Here is a 26,483-nt window from a genome sequence, read left to right as displayed (position 1 = left end):
TTTATTTAGTCTTATTGTGGGTAAGCATTAACTGATTGCATTAGAGATGTGAATTTTGATTGCTGAGGCTGCTCAGGTCTATTAATCCAGGTTGTTCAGTGACGGTGCATGTTTGTTCTTCTGCACTCCATCATTTACATTCCCCAATGGTTGTCATGGTTTCTTCTGTAATCTTTTATTAAGTCCTGTTACTCTGCGCCAGTCAAGGTCATGGTGTGACAAAAGCGCCAGCTACAGAGGATGACTAACTCCCATTCAAAGAAGCAGTCTGCTTCTGGAGCTAGTGCTACAGCTATACAGGATGGAAGAAACTAAATTAAAAACAGTATTTACAGTAAAGTGCAAAAAAGCATAACGAAATATTTATTTTTACTGGGTTTTATTTAATAGTTTTATTTAATAGTTTTATTATTTCCAGTTTCTCAAAGCCCTCACACCAAAGCCACCAAATTTTCACAATATTTGAGCAAGGCAACACAGTGGTGCAGTGGGTTGTGTTGTTGCCACACAATCTAGTTCCCGGAGACCTGAGTTTGATCCTTTTCAGTGTGAGTGAAGTTCAACTTTTATCTGTGTAGTCAGGCAGTCACCTCCCAAAATATGGCACTAGGTGGATTAACTAAGTGTGACTGGGCAAGTAAATTGGTGTATGGTGTCATGCAGATTTAATTTAATTTTACCGTGGTTGCTAAAGATAAATGAAAGTTTACTAAATATGCATACTGTGCACCAACATTATTATGTGTGCAATATCTAATGGAACTATATGACAGTTCTTTTAATGTATAAAGTATAAAGTTAATTCATATTGTAAATCTGTTACCACTGCTTTCCCCCATGCTTAAAGAAAAGATGGGTATTTTGCCAAAAGACACCCACACATCCTTGTGACATAGCTCCACTCACACTAACACACGAAACTTCTTAATACACAAGAAACATACTTCACAAACCAAATATGTAGTCAAAAGCAATTTTGTGGTAATTAAACTTTTGTTTGTATAATTTTGGCATTAAAGGTTTTTAAGTAGACTAAATTCTGTGAGTGAGTAAATGAGTATGTGATTGAGTGAGTGAATGAGCTTGGTAGCAGTTGTTTAGTTTGTTTGTGTTGTTTTGCCTCTCCACCAGACTGAACCGTGAGTCAGGTTCACATGGCACCTACGCGCTCGCCCACACAAACACCCACAGGCCGTATGCATGCGTACAGGCTGATACACAAACACACACACTCATACCAGCCTTCAGCCATCTGAGTAGCAAGTCCCAGGTGAGTTCATCCCTCGAAGCATCAGCATGTGAGAGAGAAAAAATGGGAAAACTACTAATAGTGAGAACTAGAGGGATTAAGATGAACAAGAAAAAAAATGTAAGTTTACATTCCAGTTAGCTTATTTTTAAAAGTAACAGTACGTAAAGGTAAAGATGAAAAGCACAAAAATAGCAGTGTAATGTTTGTGGTAAAGAATCAACCCATATCCAGAGTTATAGTTATAGCAGGGTTATAGTTCTTAAGGGCAGCAGGTTGGCCCAGTAGATAGTAAGTGACTAAATAAATAGGTAAGTGTGGGGTGCTCTTTCTAGTGGAAATTCTTGCCTTGCACCCAGTGTTTCCGTGATTTTGATTAATGTACCTATTAGAGAATAGGATGCCAGATGTTTTAATTAAATTGTAGTGTATCAGTTCTGCTTAACATTTTTTTCAGAATGTATGTTAATAGGTGCATGGGCCAATAAACTACAAAAGCTGCTTGTAGATTCACCAGTCCCTTGCAGATTCTTATAATAATTGGTACTGGATTTCAGACAAAATCAGGCTATGATAATAACATCACACTGTGCGTAAGCAAAAGGTCTATAAAGAGTTTGACACAAGGGTTTTCTCCAGACACTGGTTTTCTTTTAACTCCCAGAAACATGAGCGTAGGTTGATTGGCTGTATTAAATAAATAAATGGATGGGTAATTAATTGGATTATTAAACTGATCTCATCAAAACCGATTTTATATTTTAAAAGTTAATATTTTTTAACTTATGTTAAATAATGGCTGCAAACCTCAACCATTGCACCAGCAGTCCTACTACCCATATATAGGTTAGTAGAAGACCAGCTGTCTGTATTATATAAATGTAACAGGATGCAAATTGCCCTTTTCAAATATTGCAGAGTGGATTGCTGTGGCAAATTTGCAAAAGCTTTGAAATACTAATCATAGGGTTGTGACTTCGCCAAGCTTACACTGTTGTGTTCTTTAGTCCCTTTAAGTCTGGTTGAATAAAACTGTTGGTTAAATCAGGCTAAATCAGTAAATGTGACTGTATTGACCCATTTTATATTATAATTTACACCTTACTTTACAATTTACACTAAACTGTACAATGTTTGGTTACAGGCTCTGACTTAACAGCGACCCAACTTCAGCACTGACAAACAAGTGTGAAATCTACAACCCAAACTTTTTTATTTAATTATGGTTCAGTTAGTAAAGTTTTCCTAAGCATTAATCTAAATAGCACTAACAATTATAATGTACTATTGATGATCTTTTTTGATGATCTTGATGATATTGATGATCTTTTGTGTACTCTATGCATGTATAGAATATTCTTCTGGGAGCTGTCTTGCTCTCCTGACAAATGTTGCTGGTAATTATTTAATAGCACGTCTGAGCAGCCAGGCTGTACATGCTGGGGAGAGAAGTGACGCGCGTTCTGCTGCCTCTCCACCTACACACCATTTTAATCCTTAAACCTGAGCCACTGTTTCTGCATGCTAATGATTATGACTGCTAATCTGCCTTATTAAACTGACTATAATGATTATAAAGATTATGACATTCCATGGATTATCTATGTAACTTTGTATGGAACTACAAAACATTTTGGAATATTTTTATCATTATCATTAACAAGGTAGTGCATAGCTGCATTCAATAAATGATGGCATGTTTATACACTGTAATATGATTGGTATATTATAACATACAGTCATTTTGTGTCTTTTGAACTCTGCTTGACTAAGCAATTGAGACTAAATAATTCTCGGCCATTTTCTTCAGTGAGTGAGTGTATCACTGTGATTATTGTGGGGTTTTTTTTTAAGATAATTACAAAGACAACAATAAATAAAATTAAAATTAAGTAACAGCACTAAAATTATTAATGTCAGTGAGCAATATAAGAAATATCCCAGCTTCTAATGACACTTCTAAAACGCCCACCTGCTGTTGCCCAGGCTGGCTGGCAGCAATGAGTGGAGGAGCAGATTGATGGAAAGTGCAAATTTCTTCAACTGTTCAAATTTCTTCAACTGTTGAAACTGTTCTTTAAAGCATTATTTGCACCTAATCAAAAGTTACTTACTTCACCTGCCTGGAACACATTATAAGGGACTGAGTCCTCTAACTATCTGATTTCCTCATACCCTGTTTGCTTGTTAGCCCTGTTTGTTGTTTATTTGGCTGATATGCCTGGCTGAAAATCAAACTTGATCACTTGTCTTCCAACTGCCTTTTGCTGGTGTTCCTTAGTCCTGTGTTCTGAACCCAGCTGGTAAACTGTGATGTGACTCTTGTGTGGTAGCTATCACACTAACCCATCCTAAACTCTAATTTTGTCAAGTGGGGGTGTGGCATCTTTCTTGTGTTGTTGTTAGCCTACCCTTTCTGGTTCTCTGGCAAATGTTAGGGTTGTAACACACCAGAAGATTAAGTAGCTGGCGGCGTTGCTTCCAGTGGTCTTTTGTTTTTGTTTGAGACGATTAACTTTCAGTGTTTCCTGGAGGTCATGTGGAGTGTATTACTTCTTCATTTACTCAGAATTTATTTTTCTGTCTTTGTTTTCATAGATTTCTAGGCACAGTATTATTGTGCCTCGGTTAAGATTCCGGCAACTGAGTTTATCTGTTCAACATTGCAATTAAATCAAAATGAAAATAAATTCCAGTGTTTCCCCTTTTTATAATTACACTGTATAACTATTAATAGTTTTATACTTTGTATACATGTTATAAAGTATTGCAGCAGCCAATCCATGTAATACATTATTTGATTACAAAAATTCTTAGTCCTCAGTGGCCAAAAATATGTGAACACCCACAGTGACACGTGTGTAGTAGCCAACTGCATCTTTTCATCTGCACAAGGTGAGTTCATATGCAGATCAGCTTTGTGTATGGGAAGCCACACTCTGATCAATGCATTATTTTCCCATCAACCAGCCAGCAGAGGCTGTAATTGCATTAGTTATAAGGTCCCTATCCAGCTTACCACCCTGTATAAACAACAGCCAATTGTTGTTCATGTAGCCTCCCAGCCCAGCCGTATGGCAGAGCTGAGTTTTGAATCGAAATTTGAAATGTCAGCTCTGGTGTGCTAGCGTGTTTTACCGCTGCACCACTTGAGCGGCCGACTGTAATCTACTTCTGATAAAGCCATTCCTTAGTTGATGTATAGGTATGCTTTGGGTCATTATCTTGCTGAAAGGTGAAATTCCTCTTCACCCTTAGCTTTTTAGGCCTGGAGGTTTTGTGCCAAAATTTACTAATATTTGGAACTGTTTATAATTCCCTCCACCATCAAGCCCCAGTGTTCTTTTGGTGATGCACAGTGTTGTTTTTGTCCCAAACATACCTTTTGGAATTATTGCCAAAGTTTAACTACATTTTTCACATGCCTTTGGCAGACTTGATCTAGGTGAGCTCGAATGCTTTTCCTGGACCCTTATCCCTCTGCCCAGTTATATGAAAAATATTGGAGATTGTTGTGACATGTAGTACACAACTAATACTTGCCAGAAATGCCTGCAGCTTGCTTAATGTTGCTGTAGGCCTCTTGGCAGCCTCCTGGACCAGGTTCCTACTTTTCATCAATTTTAAATGGACATCCAGTTGTGCCATATTTTATTTACTTTTTTCACTATCTTCTTCACTTTCTTCACCATGTTCCTTGGTATATGTAATGCCTTGGAATAGTTTGTACCCTTCTCCTCACTGATACCTTTCAACAATGAGTCCCCTTATGCTTTGTAAGCTGTTTGTGGATCATGGTTTTTGCTGTAAGAGGCAACTAGGTAAATGTCTGGAAAATCCTACTAGAACAGCTAAACTTTATATGGGGTTTATCACTTTGCTGATGGCAGGGGTCACCAACTACTATTTAACATGAGTTTAAATGTGATGATTGGTTGATTCTGAACACAGTCACATGGCCAGTTATAAAAGGGTGAACTTATGTAACCACATTATTTTATTTAAATTTTTTTTCCCTCTAAATAATTTTAGTTGGTTTTTCACAGGTTATAGGTCACATTGAAGGTGGAAATAAATCTAAAATTATTCATTTTTATTATTTTTAAATCAATTACCTGCCAAGCATCTGAAGTATTTGCAGCATACAAATGTTAGTGAAAATATGTAAAATATTGTACAACACTAGACTGAATAAAGGAGTAGAAATGGATTTTATGTGTTAAAGTTTGTATAGTTTCTGGATAGTGTGTATGAATCCTTATTTTATGTGGCACCAGCATCTGTTTAAAAAAGATAGATCTTGATTTAATTTGTTGAAACCACACATGGAGAGACCCGGTATGAACTCCCTAGCGGAGGCTGTTATTTTACAGCAGCAATAACAGCTTGTTGGGCTAGTGCCTTATCAAATGACCTTCTAGTTGGTAGACTAAGTAGATAGATAATAGATAGATAGATAGATAGATAGATAGATAGATAGATAGATAGATAGATAGATAGATAGATAGATAGATAGATAGATAGATAGATAGATAGATGTGTGTGTGTGTGTGTGTGTGTGTGTGTGTGTGTGTGTGTGGTTGTGTGTGTGTTTTGGGGACTGAGAACCCTTGATAGCTGTGTAGGCAATGATCCTCTGCATGCGTACATGCATAAATATGAACAGCGTAGGGGGTGGATAAGTATTTGATGCTCAGCAAGTCAGCAGCTTGCTGACCACAGAAAAAAGACAGATATATAACTGTGTTGCATGAGGGTATCATGCTAGAAAGAGAAGTGAGATAGACAGAGACATCAAACAACTGAGAACAACTTGGAAACAAAAAGAAATCTATTACTTAATAATCACAAGGGAGGCTTTGCTGGTTGAGAGGATTTTTGAAGAAGTTTGGTCCTTTTTTGGGTAAGAAATTTGATTTTTGAGTTAAACATTAAATTTACTCGAGGTCAGGGGAGATATTTGTAATTTTTTTTTTCCTAAAGGGCAACTAAGGGACAAATAAGTCAAATAGGATAAAAAGAAAATGGTTCAAAAAATTACATTAATAAACAATTCAGTTTAATTTAGTTGGTATTAGTAGTTTTTTTTACTAGGAATTTTAGACATGTCACAGATGAGCTCAAATGAACAAGCCAATGGGAAATGCTTTAGGGGAAACAAAAATGGCATAATATAAGTAAGTGTGTTTGTTAGAGCTATTACAAAACTCATTTAGTTATTAAATATAAAGATTCGTTTTAGTTCCTGTTTTTTAGACAGCAAAATTTTAGATTGCCAGTAAAAACTGATTTCACCACCTGTGTGCCAGTACAAAGGAAAGCCATGATGCTTGTTATTTGTGGGTGAAGGGTAGGTCATTTAAGTCACTGTTATGTATCAAAGTACAGAGGTTACAAAGTGGGGTCCTAATGCAATGAGTATAGGTTTATAGGCTATTGTATTTCTTTCTGGGGTGAAATGATTAGATAGATGTGCCATGAACTAAAACATTCAGCAAGTTGCATTTATTAATATAAATAAATTCATTGTAACATTTATGTATACAATAATTTCCAGCCCTGTGCACAAAGTGAGGTCCATAATGACAAAGTTTGAAAAAATTGTTGTAAAATAATTAAAGTGGACTGCACAGTACCCTGACCATAACCAACTAAACATCTTTGGGGTGACTAATATAGTTGTATGTATACACATATTGCTATTAGTTTAAGCATGATCCATTTTATACATTAAACATATAATATGCAACGTTTTAACATTGTGGATGTAGACTAAATGTTTAATTTAAAGCACAGCTCAGTGTATTACTGTGCAAACAGGGATGGGTTGGAGAGCTGTCAGCTCAGAAAATCTATCTGAATAGATCTAACTTAAACTTAAGCGAATTCTTAATATTAGGTTGTGAAAATAGATCTGCTTAAACAAATTCATGTTACAACCTGGTGAAGGGCTCTTCTTATTCCCAAACGCGAGTTCAATACTAGTCATAATTCAAACAATGTGAGATCGTTAAGGCACGGCCCAGAAATGCAGCAGGAATTTGGAAGCGTGAACAGGCAGCGCCGACATTGCCGACTGACACATCGGTATGCGCGCAAGGCAGCGTGAGCTTAACACGCCCGATAAGGGGAAACGAGGGAGTGCATGGGAAATGTAAAGCGAAGCGACCGGGATGAGGCCACTTACGAAAAGTGGATTTTTGGAACCCGGTCGGTTGTGTGAACCATCTGACGCGTGTCGCTTAGCTTTAAAGCGCTCTTTGTCCTCTGGTTTCGAGTAGCAGAAGTGGTGAGAATAGAGGAGAGCAAGAACAATCGGCGCAGCTCCGAAGAAGAACAGCCCGGAATTCTTTATATACATTAAGGTAGGCCAGGCTGCGATTGCCAATTTAAGTGGGGTTGGACAAGTTTAAAAAATATATAATATATGTATATAAATATACCAAGGAAGCGTCCGAGCAATGTGTCGTTAAAATACATCGCCGAACATTTTACATTTTGCGCGCAACACTGGCATTTTGAAAAACACATAACTCACTTATTCGCAGTAATCTATACCGTTTCATCGTGTATATGCATTGCGAGTTGACTTCATTCTAATATATAAATTTAAAGTGCAAAGTTAACTACTGTGGTAGTGGCCCCTCTTTACGTTAATGATGTCTCGCGCGAGCGAGTCGACTCTTTAAGTCGGCTCTTTTATATAGACTTGGAAGCCGGCTCATGGTGAAGAGATGCTCTTTTTTAAGTCAGACAAATACCGACAATATTCCGATGATGACTAAATACTGTTATTTGGTAAGCGTTTGACGCCTAAATACACTATAGCCTAATACACTAATCAGATGTAAAATTCATCAATGAATGGACCAGTCATTGGATCAGGACACAAAATGCTTTTGACATGATAAAAAGTACTAAAATTGACCCATGTTGCCCTAAACAAGTTTATAATATTAATTGCAAATTTATATTTGTTTACTATGTCAAATGTTCACTATATTTTTGACATGGCACACAGCCCTTCAGTTATTTCCTTAAAATGCATACTCAGATTATAAAACTTGTAATTAATATAGTACATCTTTAAAGTACTTTCTTTAGAGTTTATTTTTAAAAGAGTCAGAATGTGGGATTTTAGTAGGCCTACCACTGCAAGTTGCTGTTTAACTTGATATTTTATGGATATCTTAGGGTTTCAAATAATGGGTTTTTATTTAATATTAAGTATAATTTATTTAATATGCAGTATTCTATTTTGTAAAGTTAAGATAAAAATTCTAAATTCTATTTTGTTAGTTAAAACCGTTTGAAAGCCGAAAGAGTCAGATCTTTTGTTGAACTGAGCCGATTAAAATGACTCACTGATATAAATGCCCATCACTACTGTTCGCCGTGTGTGTGGTCTTCGCGTTGAGCGCCTGAAAAGCGTTTCCTCGAGCCTCACACGCGAGTTATTAGTGGTGTTTAAGAGTGTTATGCATTAAGGACCAAAAGCTTTGGGATCGAGACTAGTTCGTAGGGGTCTCATAAAAAGGGGGTATTCCCTCTTACGAACAAAACGAATGGGGGCAGGGAGCTACACGGGGCTCCTCCCGCTTATTATTATTATTATTATTATAAATGTTTGCGTTGAATCTATACACATCAGGGGCGGCTGCTGGTCTTTCAAAGAGGGGAAGCTCATTGTCGGCTTACATCATAAAATTTGTCAATTTATTTATACATAAATTCTGCCCTCCGTTCCTTTTCAAGAAAATGGCCTGAAATGGGTAGCAGTTTGTCTTTCGACTTCACTCGCAAAATCCGCGATGGGACTGAAGCTCCCAGTGATTAAGTGACGGTGTAGATCTCAAAATAGCTGTCAATCAAAACGGGATTCAGCCTTTCGACTGATCCTCCAATCATCTTGCAAAAGCTCCGCGTCCAGACCCGCCCACAGCTCCATTGACCCCCAGAGACGCTCAGCGTCCGGGGGCGGGACAAAATCTTGGCATTTATCTAATGACCAGCGAGTTTCGAAGCAATGAAAAAAACCGTTCCATGCAGTCCCGTTGAAGTGAATAGACGCTCAGCTTCTACGGGCAAATAGGCTACATTGACGCTAAGGGAATGTATGAGAAGTTAACAAAATCGAGTCAGTCGATTTGTGATAAGTAGCTGATTCTGAACGAACTCGTCTTCGAGATGAACGTGTTCTAACGCATTTGTAGTCAATGAAATGTTAACACAGCTGTACATATTTGACCATTTAATTATTGACATTTTAGGGGAAGCTGAGCTTCCCTTGCAGTCTTAGAGAAATCGCCACTGATACAAATATAGTTGTGAGTTAATAAGGGTGCTCTGAAGGACTGGCACCCTGTCCAGGCAGTGTACTTGCCTTGCGACTGTTTCCAAGACCGACTCTGGACACGCCGTGACTTTGATCAGTGTAAAATGGTTATGAATTATAAAAATAAAAAATAAAAAATTACAATCTGCAAAATTGTGTAAATATGTATTTTATTTAATTATGCAGCTTTAGTAACTGCTTTTTTCCAATAACAAAAGGTTCAGCAAACGCATCACCACACAACTTTGTATTCAAGGTTAATTAGATTAAATAGGTTGATATCAACATTACATAACATCCGCTTATTTACAACCTCACAAATATCTTACATTCGGTTTGTTTACGAGTAGTATTCAGTATACTAAAGATTTCATTTAGTTAGTGAGTTAGTGTACTTTCAGATATCACTTTTGCATAGTTATGTATAAACTTAGAATGTGGCCGCACTCAGCTGTAAGATAATGACATACTTGGGTAAATACATGTCAGAAAGTTTTGTATTTTAATTTTTTCTTTTTTTTAAATAAAGTTAGAATTGCCTGTGCAGTAGAATTTACTAACTGTAAAAGTAGCCATTTCTTAAATCATTTTTACACATTTTTGCTCATTATATCATTGTAAGATAAGAAAACATACATTGTTATAGTGTTTGCATGTCTTTACTGACAGTCACTTGCTCCACATATTCACATCAGGTGGAAGTTTTTCGATATATCACGGTTTCTTGTTCCCACAATTGACAGCTTCTCTGTTGGCACAACTGCAAAAATGGGCAACTAGGTCTGAGCAGTTTTTTCCTGGCATACTGCGTACTGGTAAAGTGGATTGCCCCAAAAACAGCATGATGTCCCTTTTCCAGAGTGGACCCCAACCGTAAATCCACATTTTGCACAGGAGCGCTAGTTGATATGGTTGAGGTTTCGCTCATTATGAAGGTTCTGAGCTGTCACAGATGGTCAAGTCAGCTTGTCATACTGTGACAATCAGTTCTCAGTTCTGCGCTGTCCCTGTTCTATCCACTTTCTCTATTGTGAATTGTTTTTGTCTTTTAGTTTGTTGCTTTGTTTTGTTATTATATATCAATATAACAAGATAAATATGAATACTTAAGGCCATCATAGTAGCTTGGTGGCTTACAGCAAGAAGGTCCTAGGTTTTAGGAGCAGTCTGGATCCTTTCTGTGTGGAGTTTGCACATTCTCTCTGTGTCTGCATGGGTTTCCTCCAGGTGCTTCGGTTTTGTCCCACAAGTTCAAAGACATACAGTCAGCTAAATTGGAGCTACCAAAATTACACTGAGTGTGTGTGTGTGTGTGTGTGTGTTTGTGTGAATGTGTTTGCCCTTCGATTGACTGGCAACCTGTCCTGTGTGTTTCCTACCTTTGCCCAGTGAATCGTCCCCACCACGACCCTGAAAATGATAAAGCTGTGGTAAAACAGAGAATAAATGAATACTCAATAATGACAAATTTATATAAAATTTTTTTTTATTTTATTTATACAAGTAATTGATGCCTTGTTGAATGGTTAGAGCCTTACCATCACATGTATCTATTTATACTATTAGCACATTTGATTCAGTTTAAAAAATACTGACAGACATAGTTTAATCATATAAAATAGTTTTGTTTTAACAAAGATATTGTCAGCCAGTCAAACTGGATATTCATGCTGCCATGTCCAGGTTCGAAGGATCTGGCAAGATAAAGACAAAAATGCTAATTAACAAAAGTTATTTCCTTAAAGAAATACTCTAGCAATGCCGAAACTTAACTTCATCTGTAGAATACTTGCAGTTGGCATTAACAATTATTTCAAAGCCCAGGTGGCGCAGCTGGATGTTCCACTAGCACACCAGCACCGAGATTCTGAACTCCTCTGTTCGAAACTCAGTGTTGCCACTGGTCAGCTGGGCGCCATCTAGCGGGCATAATTGGCAGTGCCTGCAGTAGACATGGTTCTGCTAGGGCAGGATGACCGGACTATGTGGGTGGGGTCTTCAAACGCTGTGTAAGGACCCTCACTGGCAGATAGAGAGGCGCCTGTGGAGAGCACATAGGTGAAAAAGGGTTCAGTACAGGTCGGAGGACGCATGAGCAGCAATATACCCACCTCGACTGCAATCAGGGGTCCCCCAGCAGCGGAAGACAAATTGACTATGCTAAATTGGGAGAAAATTGGAGACAATACATAAATAAAATAGAAAAAAAAAAAAATTATTTTAACAAGCTTCAATGTGCTGCCAACAAAACAGAAAACCTGTTTTATCCTTGCACTAGAAGTCTGTTGGCTGTTGTTGGGACAAGTTACGTATTTTCATAGTATAAAGTTTTAAAGTCATAAGTAATTTGTACACACTATGGTGAAGTGTGTATGCAGTATGGCAAACCTGTACAGAGTATGGCAAAATATGATACCTGACCATGAGCATTAATATGGCGTTGAAAGCTATTCCTTTCTGGTCATAACAGCCACCACTTTTTTGGGAAGTATTTGGACACCTCTTCTAATTTTTTAATTCTTGTGTGTCAGCCACAACAATTGCTGAGAGGTGTAATAAATCATTTATATAAAGTAAACTATATGTTTCCAACTTTGCAGCAACAGTGTAGAAAAGAAAGTTTCCTGTTTTCATCCCATAGGTGTTCAGTGTGGTTGAAGAGAGGGCTCAGTGCAGATAACTAAAGTTACTGCTCCAAACTTGTCAAGCCATGTCTTTATCAATGTTGTTTTGTGCAAAGAGGCACAGTAATGCAAGTACGGGAAAAATACTTCCTTAAACTGACACATAGACTTAATAATTAGTTGGGGTGTCCACTTACTTTGGCCATAAAGTTTATGTAAACAAAACTCATAAAGTTGTATTATATAGTACAGTATTTTTAAAACAATTGACACATTCGAAATAGAGGACACATTTCTAAATTATTGTCTTTTGGTAAGGAGCCAAGCAGTAGAGCTGTAATACATAAAAATTTATACAGTTGCAATTACGAAATACAACACCCGGTCACCTTAAAAGGTTATATAACAATGTGTACAGAATTGAATGAAAGTAAACAGCAAATTAATATTTATTTAATTTAATTTTGATAACCTAAATTGACACAATGTTCAGTTTAAATAAAAAAACATCTAGTTGTCCTGACAAATGTCCTGTTAATCAACCCTTAGCCTCAGTACTTGGTGAAACATCCCTTTGCCAAATATGCTTGCGATCATTGTCTGGCTGGTTCAGTTATCACCAATGTTCAGTTTCATCACAGAAGGAATACCATTCCTCCTCAAAATTACTTGGTATTTGTCAAGAGTGTCATGTGTTGTGGAGTCCGACCATTAACCCCTTGGCTGGTAAGTGATTTCATGGTTGCCATTGACACATTTGTCTAGACCTTCATCAAGTCATCATTATCAGTAAGACATGATATGAAGCCCAACACCTACAAAAATGAAAAACAACCCAAGTGAAAGATATTTAACCAAGGTAGAACAATACTGTAGCTAAAAAGCCATCTGTGGCAAGTTTCATCATGAGGCCCAAAATTACTGCAACACTGGATTAGTTTCCAAAAAGAGATAAGCGTGTGTCAGAGGAAAACCAGACTAGACTTAACAGTCCTGTTTTAAGACTTCAGAGAAATAGCAAGTTTGCCAACATGGAGGGAAAAACTGTGAAATATAGAAAAAGCTTCCATCCTTTTTAATAATGTGGCAAACTGTCCAAGTTAAAAATATAAAACATGCTATACAAAACAGCTGAAACTATTAAAAATATATTGCCTAGTTTTAGTGTTTTGTTAACATATTTTTCTTTGTATGTGTTTTACAGGTATATGTGTAATTACTATTTAGTATTTTATCTTTTCAGTCATTTTCAGCATTTGTAAAATAAATAATGGTTGCCATGGTTTTAGTGAGAATGATGCATTGACGGACAGCCAGACTAAAGGATGTTGATGCTCTATTATCTGTTAAATGAAGCTGATCAAGTTTTTACAAAACAAACATTAATGTATCCATACATCAGGTAAAAGTAGTCAGGGCTTCAGTTATTTACATTGACGAAATGCAGCATATAGGTAAACTGATACTGAATCCTTAGCCTGTCTGTCATAAGAAATTTGCCTATTTACTCACTTACACACCAATTTCTTACAACTACATACTGAGGTACCATACATGTAACAGCTTCGTATACCATTAGTGTAACTGTTTTAAATTGAATTGAGTTAAAACAATGTTTGTTTGAAAAGAACTTGAGATAACACAAGTAATGTGAGACAAAAATTATCTCTGCCTACAAAAACATCAATGACGACAAGGAAAACATAACACCACAGTTCTATGTTATAATGAATATAACCTTTTTTGGCTGATCAATTGCCACAGGTTGTTGCTGTAAAAATGTATCTTTGAAAAGCAACAAAGCATTCTAAAAAGCTCCTAAAGTACTATTTAACTTTTAACTTTTTGCATAATAATAGTATTACTGTATTCTTATAATTTTGACTTATATTTGTGTTAAGCTTGTTATTCAGAAGAGAAAATGTTTTTCTGATTAGGCACCCATTGTGTGTATAAAATAAAGCCTAACCATATTAAGTCTTTAAGGTATAATGTAATTAAATCCATTGTAAATCATTTTATTTGTGGTGAGCAAGTTCTTAATTTAGTTCTCCTTAACATAAGAGTTTTTCTGTCTTTGCAGATTCATTTAATAAATATGCCCTTTTCCTCCGAATGTATGACCTGTCCCTGACCCTCCCATTCATAAACATTTGACAGAAAAGGACAACCCGCAGAATGTGATAGGACAAAATGAAGAAGGCCCACCCATCCATGTTCCCGCCTCTCCTTTAAAGAGTCCGCCTGCCAGCATGTGACTCAATTACAGCATGGACGGAAAAAGGGAACATCAGAAAAGTAAAAATAGTGAATTAAGGACAGAAAATGATAATGCCATATGGGAGGAGGAAAGTGAAACTGGTGAAAAAGGGAAACCTGTGAGGATATATGCGATGGACAGTTCTGTAAGTACAATAGTATCTCTCCAGTCAATTGCAGTGTAACTTGTCATAGGAAAGTAAGTTTACTGTGAACAGTATGGAAAATTAACAATAAGTAAAAAAGCTGTGTGGGGTCTCAAGTGTTGAGACAGTAAATCCACAGATTGTGTTCTGTGTGTGTGTGCGTGTGTGTGTATGTGTGTATGTGTGTAATAGAGGCCCATTCAGGGCTCACCTGCCTCTGAGTCGGTACTTTGAAGTTATTACTCATTAAACACAACAACGCCAACGCACACTAACCTCACCGCTGTTTTTTATTTCTCCCACAGGAGCGGGTGATGGGGCAAATTCCTGCACTCTCTCAGGCCTCCTCTAAGATATGAATTCTCTGAAAACCTACAACAAACAATAAGTACATAATAATCTCTTTTATAGGTGGTTTGTTAATGCTAATTTAGGATTTTGACATAGTTGCAGAAGTAACGATAGATGAAATGCAAGTAAGTATCTCTTTTAGATGGTGTAAGTGGGTGTGTATGCTGCATTGTAAAAGAAGATGTAGACCTATGATAGAAAGAATTTCCAAGTAATTTAAATCAGCTGAAAGGTTAGCTATACCACTTCACCAATTATGATGTTTGAGCCATTTGTCTTCTTACATATGACTTAGAAAACCACAATTTTCCTAACCCTGAGGCCACATTTAAATATATTTTTCTCTACCTGCTGACCATATATATAGACTACCTGTAAAAAATTTGGGTATAAGCAGTTATTAAACAGTTTCACGATTTCTGCCTTTTGGAATAATACTTTTTTCAGCTGCTCCCTTGGCACAGTTTTTACTCCGAATGCCCTTCCTGATGCTACCCTACTAGTTTATCCAGACTTTGGACCAGCACTGGGAGCGCACTGACAAATGCATCTCTTTATCGCTAGGCTAAATTAAAGTCATTTTTAAAAACAATAACACATCCCATAAAGATTTACATACATTAATAATTATTACTTATTATTATAAGGCTTGTGAATCATGAATGCCACCTGAGATGGTTCTGACCAGGGGAATTTCTAGGTGTACACTGATCTTAAAAAGAACAAGGGAACCGTGGTACAGAGTTACATTAACTGGGGTATACTAATTTATATTAATAGAATATATTAATATAATATTTGGTTAATTATATAATTTCTAGTGATCTATATCTTGAGAAGTTAAATGAAAAGTTGACATCATACAAATGTGTCACTAGTAATTTTGAGCCCAGATTTAACAATATAATTTTATTTGTTTCAGCTCATATGCTGTTCTTTACTAGTCTCGACAATACCTTACATAATCTGATTTACGCATGTTTCGTCTGTTTCAGCAAACATGACGCCATTGCACACTGTCCTTGTTGCTTGTGAAATGGTGAGCATCTGCCAGCCCACAGCACCAGCAGCTGTGATGAGGGAGGAGGAGGGAAATGGGAGGGATTCAATGAGGCAAGCCATGTGGGTGAAGGGTAAAGCAAGATTTTATGAATGGACTGTTTCGCTTTGCCCTCTGATTGGCCAGCCATACGGGTCAATCTGTCTGTAGTAAAAACTGCTATTGGTTTAGTCATGATTTGTTTCTCATATATTATACACATACTCTTCATAATTCTTTTTCAAACAATTGATATTAGTCATTACAATTAACAATGGGGTTAACTGTAAGTAATTTTATTATTTTTCCAACAGAAAAGACTCTGAGCTGAGCAAAAATTAATTAATTTACTGGGATTACTATTATAATCTGAGAAATAAGTAAGCAAAATTGCAGAGAGTCTGAAAATAGAAAAGAAAGTAAGCAAGAAATAAAGAAGTTATAGTTGAGAGAAAGTTAAAAGGTATGGTCTGTGACCCAGGTAAGAATTCCAATTGAAAAGATCCAGATATGCCCTTTTGTCCTTGGTTTTGCTTTTTGATAGTGATGTCATGGTTGTTAAATATGATTATTGTATTAAGGCCATTTTTCCTACACACACTCAATCCCATGATCATTCTTTCTCTGCTCTGGATCTTTTTGTTGATTCATGGAAAAACTTGCTGTGTCATGTGTCGTCACACAGCCTATGACATCACGGAAACAGGCAGTGCATTAAGCAGTGGAAAAGAGAGCATGAAAAACCATGGCTTAATACTCAGCATATATATTTCCTTGTCCAATGTACAGACATTAATAAAAAGGTAATTGTAAACAATTACAAATAACACATAAACTATTGGTAATCTCTAGATTTTTACCCTCCTAAATATCAGGGTCTATAAATATACACTTTAATGTCAAAAGTATGTGGAGCCCTCTAAATTAAAATGTGTCAACCATGACTATTGCTAACATATGTATGAAACTAAAAGTATTAACTAAATATTATGCTTCCAAGTTTGTGGCAATAGATTGTGAAATACACTTTCCTGTTCCAGCATGACTGTGCTCCTGTGCACAAAATGTGGACTATTAAGACATGTTTTGACAAGTTTAGTCTAAAATATTGGAATGCTGATTACAAGCCAGCTGTCTTGATCACTATCAATGCTTGATCATGCAAATCCACTTTTATTTAGATGGGCAAAAATTCACATAGGTACATTCTTATATCTCATAAATCTTATAAAAGCTTATACAATAAATGTAAAAAGTGTCCCAGAGAGAATGAAGACTACAAAATAGAAGTGGGGCAACTTTATATTCATACCCAATTAATAGTTTATAATAAGATTGTCAGGTCAAGCCGATGGTCAGGTGTGCACGTAATTTAAGCCATATAGTGTTTATGACTATTTATGGTTATTTCATCATATAATTTCAACATTGCACCTCAGCAAGCTTACTGTTAAGGAATTACTCACATTTGTAACAGAAACACACAAACTGGATTTTAGTTATTTAAAACCTAACATAATTATATTCACAGTGATGTATAAAATACAAATCTATGGGAGGTTTGGTAAAATACAATAAATAAAAGAATAAATGATATTTAAATTCTGTTGAAAACTTATTTAAACTGACAAATGTTAAATGTTTTGGCTGAACAATTGAATAGTATTTTGTAAATAACAACTAATTTTAAATTTGATGCCTGCATTACTTTAATAAAAGTAAAAAAATATTAGAATAGTCAAGTTCCATTCAGGTAAATTGGTAACAGGTGAGGGTGTCATGATTGGCTATAAAAGGAGGTTCCACCAATAGCTCAGTCTTTGTAATCCAAGATGAGTCAGGGCTCTCCACTTTGTGCCAGTTTTGTCAATCAGTTGAAAAAGAATGTTTCTTAATAAAAGATTGGAAATAATTTAAGTATTTCACCATCTACTATAGATAACATAGACAAAGGATCTAGGAAATCCAGCATAATCTCAATCCCTGTGTGTGAACTTTGAGCCCTCTGATGGCACTGCAAAACATTGGAAAACCATTGTCCCTTAGCACCAAAATGCCACCTGAAAATCTTTTATACAAAGATAAAGCCATACATTAATTTTATGCAGAAGCTCGCCAATTATCTTGGGCCAAGCTCATCTCAGATGGACTAAAAGATGGTGGAAATTTCATGTTTCAGCTTGTTTTCAGGAAAAGCAGACTTCGAGTTCTGTTATCATTAAAAGATAAGCCAATATCTCTCACTGCATCTCACCCATCGACTTATTGGGATTTTAGAGAAACATACAGAGCTACCATCAAGGCAACCTCTTTTCCCTGGAAGTCTATGATTACTTTATCAAGACAATGCCAGGCCTCATTTTGCACACATTACAACAGCGTGACACAGAGTGGGGTGCTTGACTGGCCTGTTTACTGGAATAGTAGAAAATGTGATTATAGTGATAAACATGTTTTATCAGTGTGTCGCAGGCATGAAATTCTACAATTGTTTATATTTACAAAATACAATTAAGTTAGTCAGAGGAAACATTAAATCTTTTTTTGTACGATTGTTTAGGGAATTAACAAATCAATTGTTTTCCAAAAATAAGGCTTGTACTAGCCAATCTCGTCATAACAGAATTTAGATTTAGATTTGACAGTCTCTTTGAGTTGAAATAAGAACATCAATTCTTCTGCAAACCAAATCTCATATGCTGTAACTTTACTAAAAATGAAATGTCTAATCAGTACACCCTCCATGTCTTGTTAGTATTAGCCATCTGACTGTTGGTATAATAGCCCCAAATAAGGTTGAAATGAGTGTGATTTAAGTATTGTGCTGTCAACTTTTTTATCTTGTCTGGAATTTATTTAATGGCATTTAAAAAGAAATACCACAAAAATTACATTTAGCACATATCTAACATCTCAAAAGCAAAAAGGCCATCTCTCTTTTAATAAAAGCTGTTAATATGAATGCATTATATATAAAATATAATTTTATTAATATTACTATGTAATATAAAGCTTTAACAGTGACATTCTTCAAACTAAACTATTTCACATCCCCCTTTTACTTATCAGAGGCAGTAGTTTTACCAGTTTTAAATAGAACTTTTTAAAACAGTTTTGACCAATTTGACCAACCTTTATATTTAGAATCATCTACTTGCAGAAAATCATCAGTAAAATGATAAAGAAAATAGAATACTAGCATGCGTTTGTGCATATCAGGTTGCTAATGCCTTTACCCAGCAGCACATTACTGTATTTATCATGAATGATCAGTCCTAGCCCTGCTGATACAATTGTGTATTAGCTGAAGTGCTGTTTTTGGCCAAAGTGAGATGAGTCAGCTCTGCTAATCTGAGGAGGGTTTAAAAGGAGGTAAAATCATGTTTAACTTTCCACTGCCTAAACTCATGGCCAACCTGTTTGATTTCATTTTTCCACTGTTCAACAATACTGGATAGATTATGCACTTATCTTCCATTTGCAAGGATACAAATATAGTGTACAAAGAATCTATGACAATGTTATGTATTATTATATTATTCTTTTTAGGCCTGCTGAAGGTATGAAGACACTATGTGGAAGACTTTTATGGTCCTTTATTTAAATTTTTTCATCAACCGCTTTATTTTGGTCAGAGCTGCATTGAGTCCAGTTTTACTGGCAGTACATCACATAGGCAATTATGCCTTAATCATGTATAAATCACATCATAATTATGTATCATTTTAAGTTCAGCCTATTTGTTTGTTTCATCAGTGGAGGTGGGATTTGTTGAGTGAAAAGTGAAGAGAAATAAATCTCATTAATCCCATTAAATAGTATGTCTAGATCTTAAATCTGGGATTAACCTAACACAGTTCACCTAACAGTTCTTAGTTTATTCATTGTTTTAACATGAAAGGATGACACAGCAACAGAGCAAGAGGCTTAGAACCTGAATGCAGTCATTTTTAATCACTAAAGCTTGGCATGTTCTTCAAGTGTCAGCATGTTTAATGGCTACTCTAAACTGCCCCTCTGAGTGAATGGGTAAAGATGTACTGTGATGGATTGGCATCCTGTCTGGGGTGCATTTTTACCTTTTGCCCAGTTTTTCCAAAAAGGCCTTTTGACGCACCATGACTTAAGTCAGAAACCAAATGTCAGATAACTTTTGTAAATGTGCATTTTTTCTAATACAAGATTCAAGTTTGCTGACAATTCAGGAGCCCCTAAGCTGCTCAGTAGTCAGTGTAGGTCCTGTCTGCCTGTCAGCAGCTACATCTGGCTACTGGGTCTCTAAAGGGTTTCATTTACACTACCTTTTGTGAAATGTGCAGTAGCTCTAGGACCTTGATACAAGTCTACACCCTTTGTAAGCTATCAAATACTAATAATTGTTTTGATGCTTGTACAGTAAAGAATAAAATAGGCATTCAGTTTAACATAGCTTAGCAAAATATTACCATAAAGTGTCCACAAAGGAGAACCTGTAATTCTGGCATGGTACTAGTAAAACTGAAAGCTAAGTAAAGAAGCAAGAATTTAAATAAGAAAATAATTTATTCTGAGATTGTTTTGTACCTGGCATGCAGTGTAGATATCTGTGTTAGTGGACCTACAGCTACATTGTCTGCTGGGTTTCAGATCCATCTCATTCACAACTTTCAACAGTAACCTTTTTGGAGGGTGAGTATAGTGCAAACTTTTATAAAATGTCATAAGCTTGAATAACTCAAATAAACATCAATTTACTCAAGATGTGTTTGTTATTTAATTTATTAAAGGTGCACAGGGTAAACCCCACACAACACCCATTAATGCATGCATATAGTTTTTTTGATAGTCCAAGAATATTTTGTTTTTTAAAATCTTAAAACTAAAAGGTTTTTTCTAAATAGGTTTAAATTTTTGCAAAAATCTACTGGTTGGGCAAAAACCAGGTAAAATAAAAGTCAAATATCAGTCCAGCCATTTGGGTCAGTATGACTGGGAAAAAAAAAACTGGGACATCCCAACTTGTGGCACTATTTTGCTACATAAGTTAGCCACAAAAGGTAAAAGCGAATAAAAAGTAATTCACAAAGACTTTGTAGTATACTCTATTAATTAAACATACACTATATGGTCAAATGTATGTGGCTATCCCTTCTAATTAATTAAACGTATTTAGGCATATATTGCTAATAGATGTATACGATAAAAAAGATGTATAAAATTTAACCAAAATACATACACTCAAAAATCTTGTGAAAAGCTTTTTTTTATAAAAGTGGAGGCTGAAATCGGGAGGACATCAGTATAAAGTCCTAAGATTTTTTTAATTAATTATATACAGAGTGCTCTATGCACCTAACATGTTGCATAAAATAAATGATGCTAACTAAAATTTCGTTTCTAATGCAAGTTATAACTGGCAAAGGATTATATATGTTTTGGTCTGGTTCAAACTAAAAAATGCTAGTCCACTGAGATGTGGGGATTAAATCTCAGCTGTGATACTGGTCGGTTGTACGACTACACAGAGATTACTTTCTGTGTATGAGGGTGGGAGGCATCTGAATTAAAAACTGTACCAAATCACAATGATTTGTTGTGGTGACCTTGAAAAATATGGAAACGGCTAAAAGAAAAAGTGCCCATTTTAGTGATTCAAATAAACTGAACATCTGAATGTAACCATGTGGTTAAAAAATGCCACCAAAAGAAATGTAACTATTAAAGAAAACTGCATGATCTGAGCACTATAACATTCTGTAAATAACATCAATGAACTGCCTGAAAAGATAAAACTTTTGACCTTAAAAGTAATTTAACCTTCTATTGTTTGCCTTCATTGTAAGATAAAACTATGAATAAGAATTAACATCAACCATGTAATGCAACAAAAGATGACTAACATCAAGGATAAAACATCATGATAGTGAATATGATATTTACACTTATACTAATTTTAGACTATCAGCTTGTTATACTGAATTCAACCAGATGGGGGACAATCCCTATTCAGATAAATACCTGCTACTTAATGAAAATAAATCAGGGTCTTAATTATCTGCACCATGACCGTGATTTAATAACCACCTCACTGCTTAATAACTTAAGATTCGGAAAAATAGAGGCTTGAAAATGTAGTACCATGATTTTCAGCCTTATCAAAAAACCAAGAGACTTCAGGTGTATCATTCTCAGTAGCTGTTACGGAAAAATAAATAAATAAATAAATATATATATATATATATACAGTGTATCACAAAAGTGAGTACACCCCTCACATTTCTGCAAATATTTCATTATATCTTTTCATGGGACAACACTATAGACATGAAACTTGGATATAACTTAGAGTAGTCAGTGTACAACTTGTATAGCAGTGTAGATTTACTGTTTTCTGAAAATAACTCAACACACAGCCATTAATGTCTAAATGGCTGGCAACATAAGTGAGTACACCCCACAGTGAACATGTCCAAATTGTGCCCAAAGTGTCAATATTTTGTGTGACCACCATTACTATCCAGCACTGCCTTAACCCTCCTTGGCATGGAATTCACCAGAGCTGCACAGGTTGCTACTGGAATCCTCTTCCACTCCTCCATGATGACATCACGGAGCTGGTGGATGTTAGACACCTTGAACTCCTCCACCTTCCACTTGAGGACGCGCCACAAGTGCTCAATTGGGTTTAGTCCATCACCTTTACCTTCAGCTTCCTCAACAAGGCAGTTGTCATCTTGGAGGTTGTGTTTGGGGTCGTTATCCTGTTGGAAAACTGCCATGAGGCCCAGTTTTCGAAGGGAGGGGATCATGCTCTGTTTCAGAATGTCACAGTACATGTTGGAATTCATGTTTCCCTCAATGAACTGCAGCTCCCCAGTGCCAGCAACACTCATGCAGCCCAAGACCATGATGCTACCACCACCATGCTTGACTGTAGGCAAGATACAGTTGTCTTGGTACTTCTCACCAGGGCGCCGCCACACATGCTGGACACCATCTGAGCCAAACAAGTTTATCTTGGTCTCGTCAGACCACAGGGCATTCCAGTAATCCATGTTCTTGGACTGCTTGTCTTCAGCGAACTGTTTGCTGGCTTTCTTGTGCGTCAGCTTCCTTCTGGGATGACGACCATGCAGACCGAGTTGATGCAGTGTGCGGCGTATGGTCTGAGCACTGACAGGCTGACCTCCCACGTCTTCAACCTCTGCAACAATGCTGGCAGCACTCGTGTCTATTTTTTAAAGCCAACCTCTGGATATGACGCCGAACACGTGGACTCAACTTCTTTGGTCGACCCTGGCGAAGCCTGTTCCGAGTGGAACCTGTCCTGGAAAACCGCTGTATGACCTTGGCCACCATGCTGTAGCTCAGTTTCAGGGTGTTAGCAATCTTCTTATAGCCCAGGCCATCTTTGTGGAGAGCAACAATTCTATTTCTCACATCCTCAGAGTTCTTTGCCATGAGGTGCCATGTTGAATATCCAGTGGCCAGTATGAGAGAATTGTACCCAAAAAACCAAATTTAACAGCCCTGCTCCCCATTTACACCTGGGACCTTGACACATGACACCAGGGAGGAACAACGACACATTTGGGCACAATTTGGACATGTTCACTGTGGGGTGTACTCACTTATGTTGCCAGCTATTTAGACATTAATGGCTGTGTGTTGAGTTATTTTCAGAAGACAGTAAATCTACACTGCTATACAAGCTGTACACTGACTACTCTAAGTTATATCCAAGTTTCATGTCTATAGTGTTGTCCCATGAAAAGATATAATGAAATATTTGCAGAAATGTGAGGGGTGTACTCACTTTTGTGATACACTGTATATATATATATATATATATATATATATATATATATATATGCATTGACATACAAATAAATGCAAAAACAGTAGGCCATGTCACTTTAAAGAGCATTTTAAATAAGATGTGCATAAGCATATTGTCAACTTGTTTTAATAACTCATAAAACATTTTCAAACAATAAAACAATTTCATGGTTTCTGTACAATGCTTGCTAAGCAGTTTTATTTCTATATAGAAAATGCAGGAGTAACGTTTAAACGACAAAACTCCTTCAAATTTAATGGCAGGTTCTCTGGGAAAAAATAACAGCATTCCATCAACAAATATCTTCCAAGCAATAAATATGTATTTATAAATAGTGTAAATGTACATCAAGATTAGAAACAACCAAAGGGGGAAAAAAAATCACAATTTAAACTTTATTCCTCAGTCTATGTGCAATCCATTTCTGCTTTGTGACTTGGCTGGTATTTTTTTTTTTTCTTCCTCATTATTTTTCCTTTTTCTTACATAAAAAACAAAATATTGAACATCATGGATTTATAATAACAAGACCAATAAAACATAAAAGCAGTAAAAAATTATATCACCTAATTTTCACATTACAAATTTTTTTTTGTACATTTTGTCATCCAAAGAAGTGGTAAAATTGCTATCTACCATACAAAAAGACCAGCTAGGCTAGTGTCCCCTCACATAAGGGAACCTTTGAGACACAAGGAAAAAAGAATTGTGTATCAGCCCATTAACAAAGTACAAAAAAAAAAGAAATAAAAAGGGGGAAAATCTCAAGTCAGTAGTCTTTTAAGTGACGAAGCCAGTTGTGACAGACAATATATACAAAATATTTTCCCAATAATTTCTCCCCTGTATTTTAATTTCACTTCTCTGGAGAAGCAGAGCTGAGCTGTATAGGAGGAAGCAGTCTGGTGAGAGGATGTGCATCCTCCTTCCGCCCCCTGTAGGCCAACAATACGCGCTGCACTTTACCAAACGGGTTGCATAGACACACACAGCTGCTTCAGCTGGCAGCCCTGGGCCGTCACTAAGGACACAAGCCAAGCACCGGACTGTCTTGACTTTCCTGAATATCATAAAATGGTCCATTTCATAAAGTTCCTGTAATGCAATATTGTCCACAACTACAGTCTTAATGTCAAGATGAAGATGAATGCAGTGGAGGAGCCTAAAACAACAAGAGAAACAACATGAGAACTCAAAAACATGAAATTTTAATAACTTGGTTGGTTTTAAATAATAAAACAGCAATTTTGCAGCATAAGTAATAAAAACCGGCCATTCAGATATTAAGCAGTAATAAAGTAACTCCAATAAGCTAATTTATTACACTGAACAAGCAAGTGGCTGCCATCATGTGGCTGTAAACTTAGTCAAAATCGGAAAATGCAATATATATATGCAATATTCTTATATAGCTACATACTTTATATATAGTGCATTACTCTGGCTTGAAACACTGGCTTTTACACCCTTTATAGTGTATAATATATAAAATAGAGAGCCATTCATCCCAGATCTTCATCTAACCATTAGATAATGGCCAGGTGTCGGGCCAGGGTGAAAACCGGACTCCTGGTTAGGGTTGAGATGGGACTGAGTCCACCACAAAACACCCTAGACAGGGCATAAATCCATGACAGGGCATAAATCCATCACAGGGCCCATCACAAGCTCTGTGTCAAATGTAATGAATTCATTAATGTAACGTAATCGTAACTGAGGCTTGGCACAAAAGCAAGTTTCAGCTGGTAAAAGTGTTATGATGAGGACTCACTAATGAAAACTGGTCGTAGACCTGCATGAGGTCCTCCATTCTGTACTGTTCTAGCACCACAAAGCCATTCAGGTCACTGCTGCCCTTGCGTGCACAGTCCTGGCAATGAACCACAAACGTCCTTCGGGAGTAGCTATCACTCGTGACAAACAAAAGGTTGAAAACTTCCACCTGCAACATTTCAGTTTATTATTTTATATTGCTGTTATCCTTACATATACTAAAACCTTTTTAAATGCATTTACATTGCTGTTTCATGACCCACCTCACAGATGGTGCAGTAGTGTGCGGGTTCATCCCTGCTCCTTCCGTGCCATATGGTCTCCTTTCCCGCTGTCACCAGGGCCTCCTTCACCGTCTGACACTGTTTCAGTGTGCGCAGCAAACAGAACCTAGAAGCCACAATGGTCAAAATGGTCACATTTAAAAACAAAACTGGTGTACAGAGTAATCCTTGAGCCCAAATCATTTTATAGACAATATAAGAAGGCCTACCTTATTGATAACATGAAATTAATTCACTATTATACAAATAGAGTTTGGGACAGCAGACAAAATGTAATAAGAGACAGCAATGATTTGTGCATACTTTTTGACCAGTATGGATATGGTATGGATATGGTATGGATTTTTCATATACCGCCATACCATAGTACAGTTAATACAACAGCGGAAACTTCAGTAGGCTGCAAATCATATAATATTGTTTGCCGCTAAAAGCGCTATGAAGCGTTGTGCAGATTAAATACAGCTCACTTGCTAACCAGAAAGTGTTAACATAACAGTCTTAACAGATAAAAGAGGCTTCCTTAGTTATGGTTGGAAAAAAAAAAACAGAAAATGAGCCGTGTCGGCAGTTTAAAAGTTTTTATTTTTGTTCCAACACAGAT

At 36.5% G+C, this 26,483-nt stretch overlaps 1 protein-coding gene and 1 long non-coding RNA gene across 4 annotated transcripts in view; one reads left to right on the top strand and one right to left on the bottom strand.

Moving 5' to 3' along the window:
* Positions 1–7,302: 7,302 nt before the first annotated feature.
* On the top strand, positions 7,303–16,276 carry LOC134316423 (uncharacterized). Its single transcript, XR_010013096.1, has 4 exons — positions 7,303–7,614; positions 14,292–14,613; positions 14,919–15,001; positions 15,960–16,276. It is a non-coding gene; the product is annotated as an uncharacterized LOC134316423 (long non-coding RNA).
* Positions 16,277–23,992: 7,716 nt separating this feature from the next.
* LOC134316999 (lysine-specific demethylase 6A-like) overlaps positions 23,993–26,483 on the bottom strand; it is a 59,953-nt gene continuing 57,462 nt past the window's right edge. For all 3 annotated transcript variants that reach the window (XM_062997630.1, XM_062997629.1, XM_062997628.1), the window contains 3 exons: positions 25,859–25,985; positions 25,594–25,764; positions 23,993–24,984 (listed from right to left, as the gene is read on the bottom strand). In XM_062997630.1, the coding sequence (XP_062853700.1) occupies positions 24,955–24,984; positions 25,594–25,764; positions 25,859–25,985 (328 nt within the window). In that variant the 3' untranslated portion in view covers positions 23,993–24,954. The remainder of the gene's footprint in view (positions 24,985–25,593; positions 25,765–25,858; positions 25,986–26,483) is intronic.

This window comes from Trichomycterus rosablanca, chromosome 6 (genome assembly GCF_030014385.1).
Source record: "Trichomycterus rosablanca isolate fTriRos1 chromosome 6, fTriRos1.hap1, whole genome shotgun sequence".
NCBI classification, from domain to species: domain Eukaryota; kingdom Metazoa; phylum Chordata; class Actinopteri; order Siluriformes; family Trichomycteridae; genus Trichomycterus; species Trichomycterus rosablanca.
The sequence above is the reverse complement of the archived record's forward strand: the minus strand, read 5'-3'. Positions and strand labels throughout refer to the sequence as shown.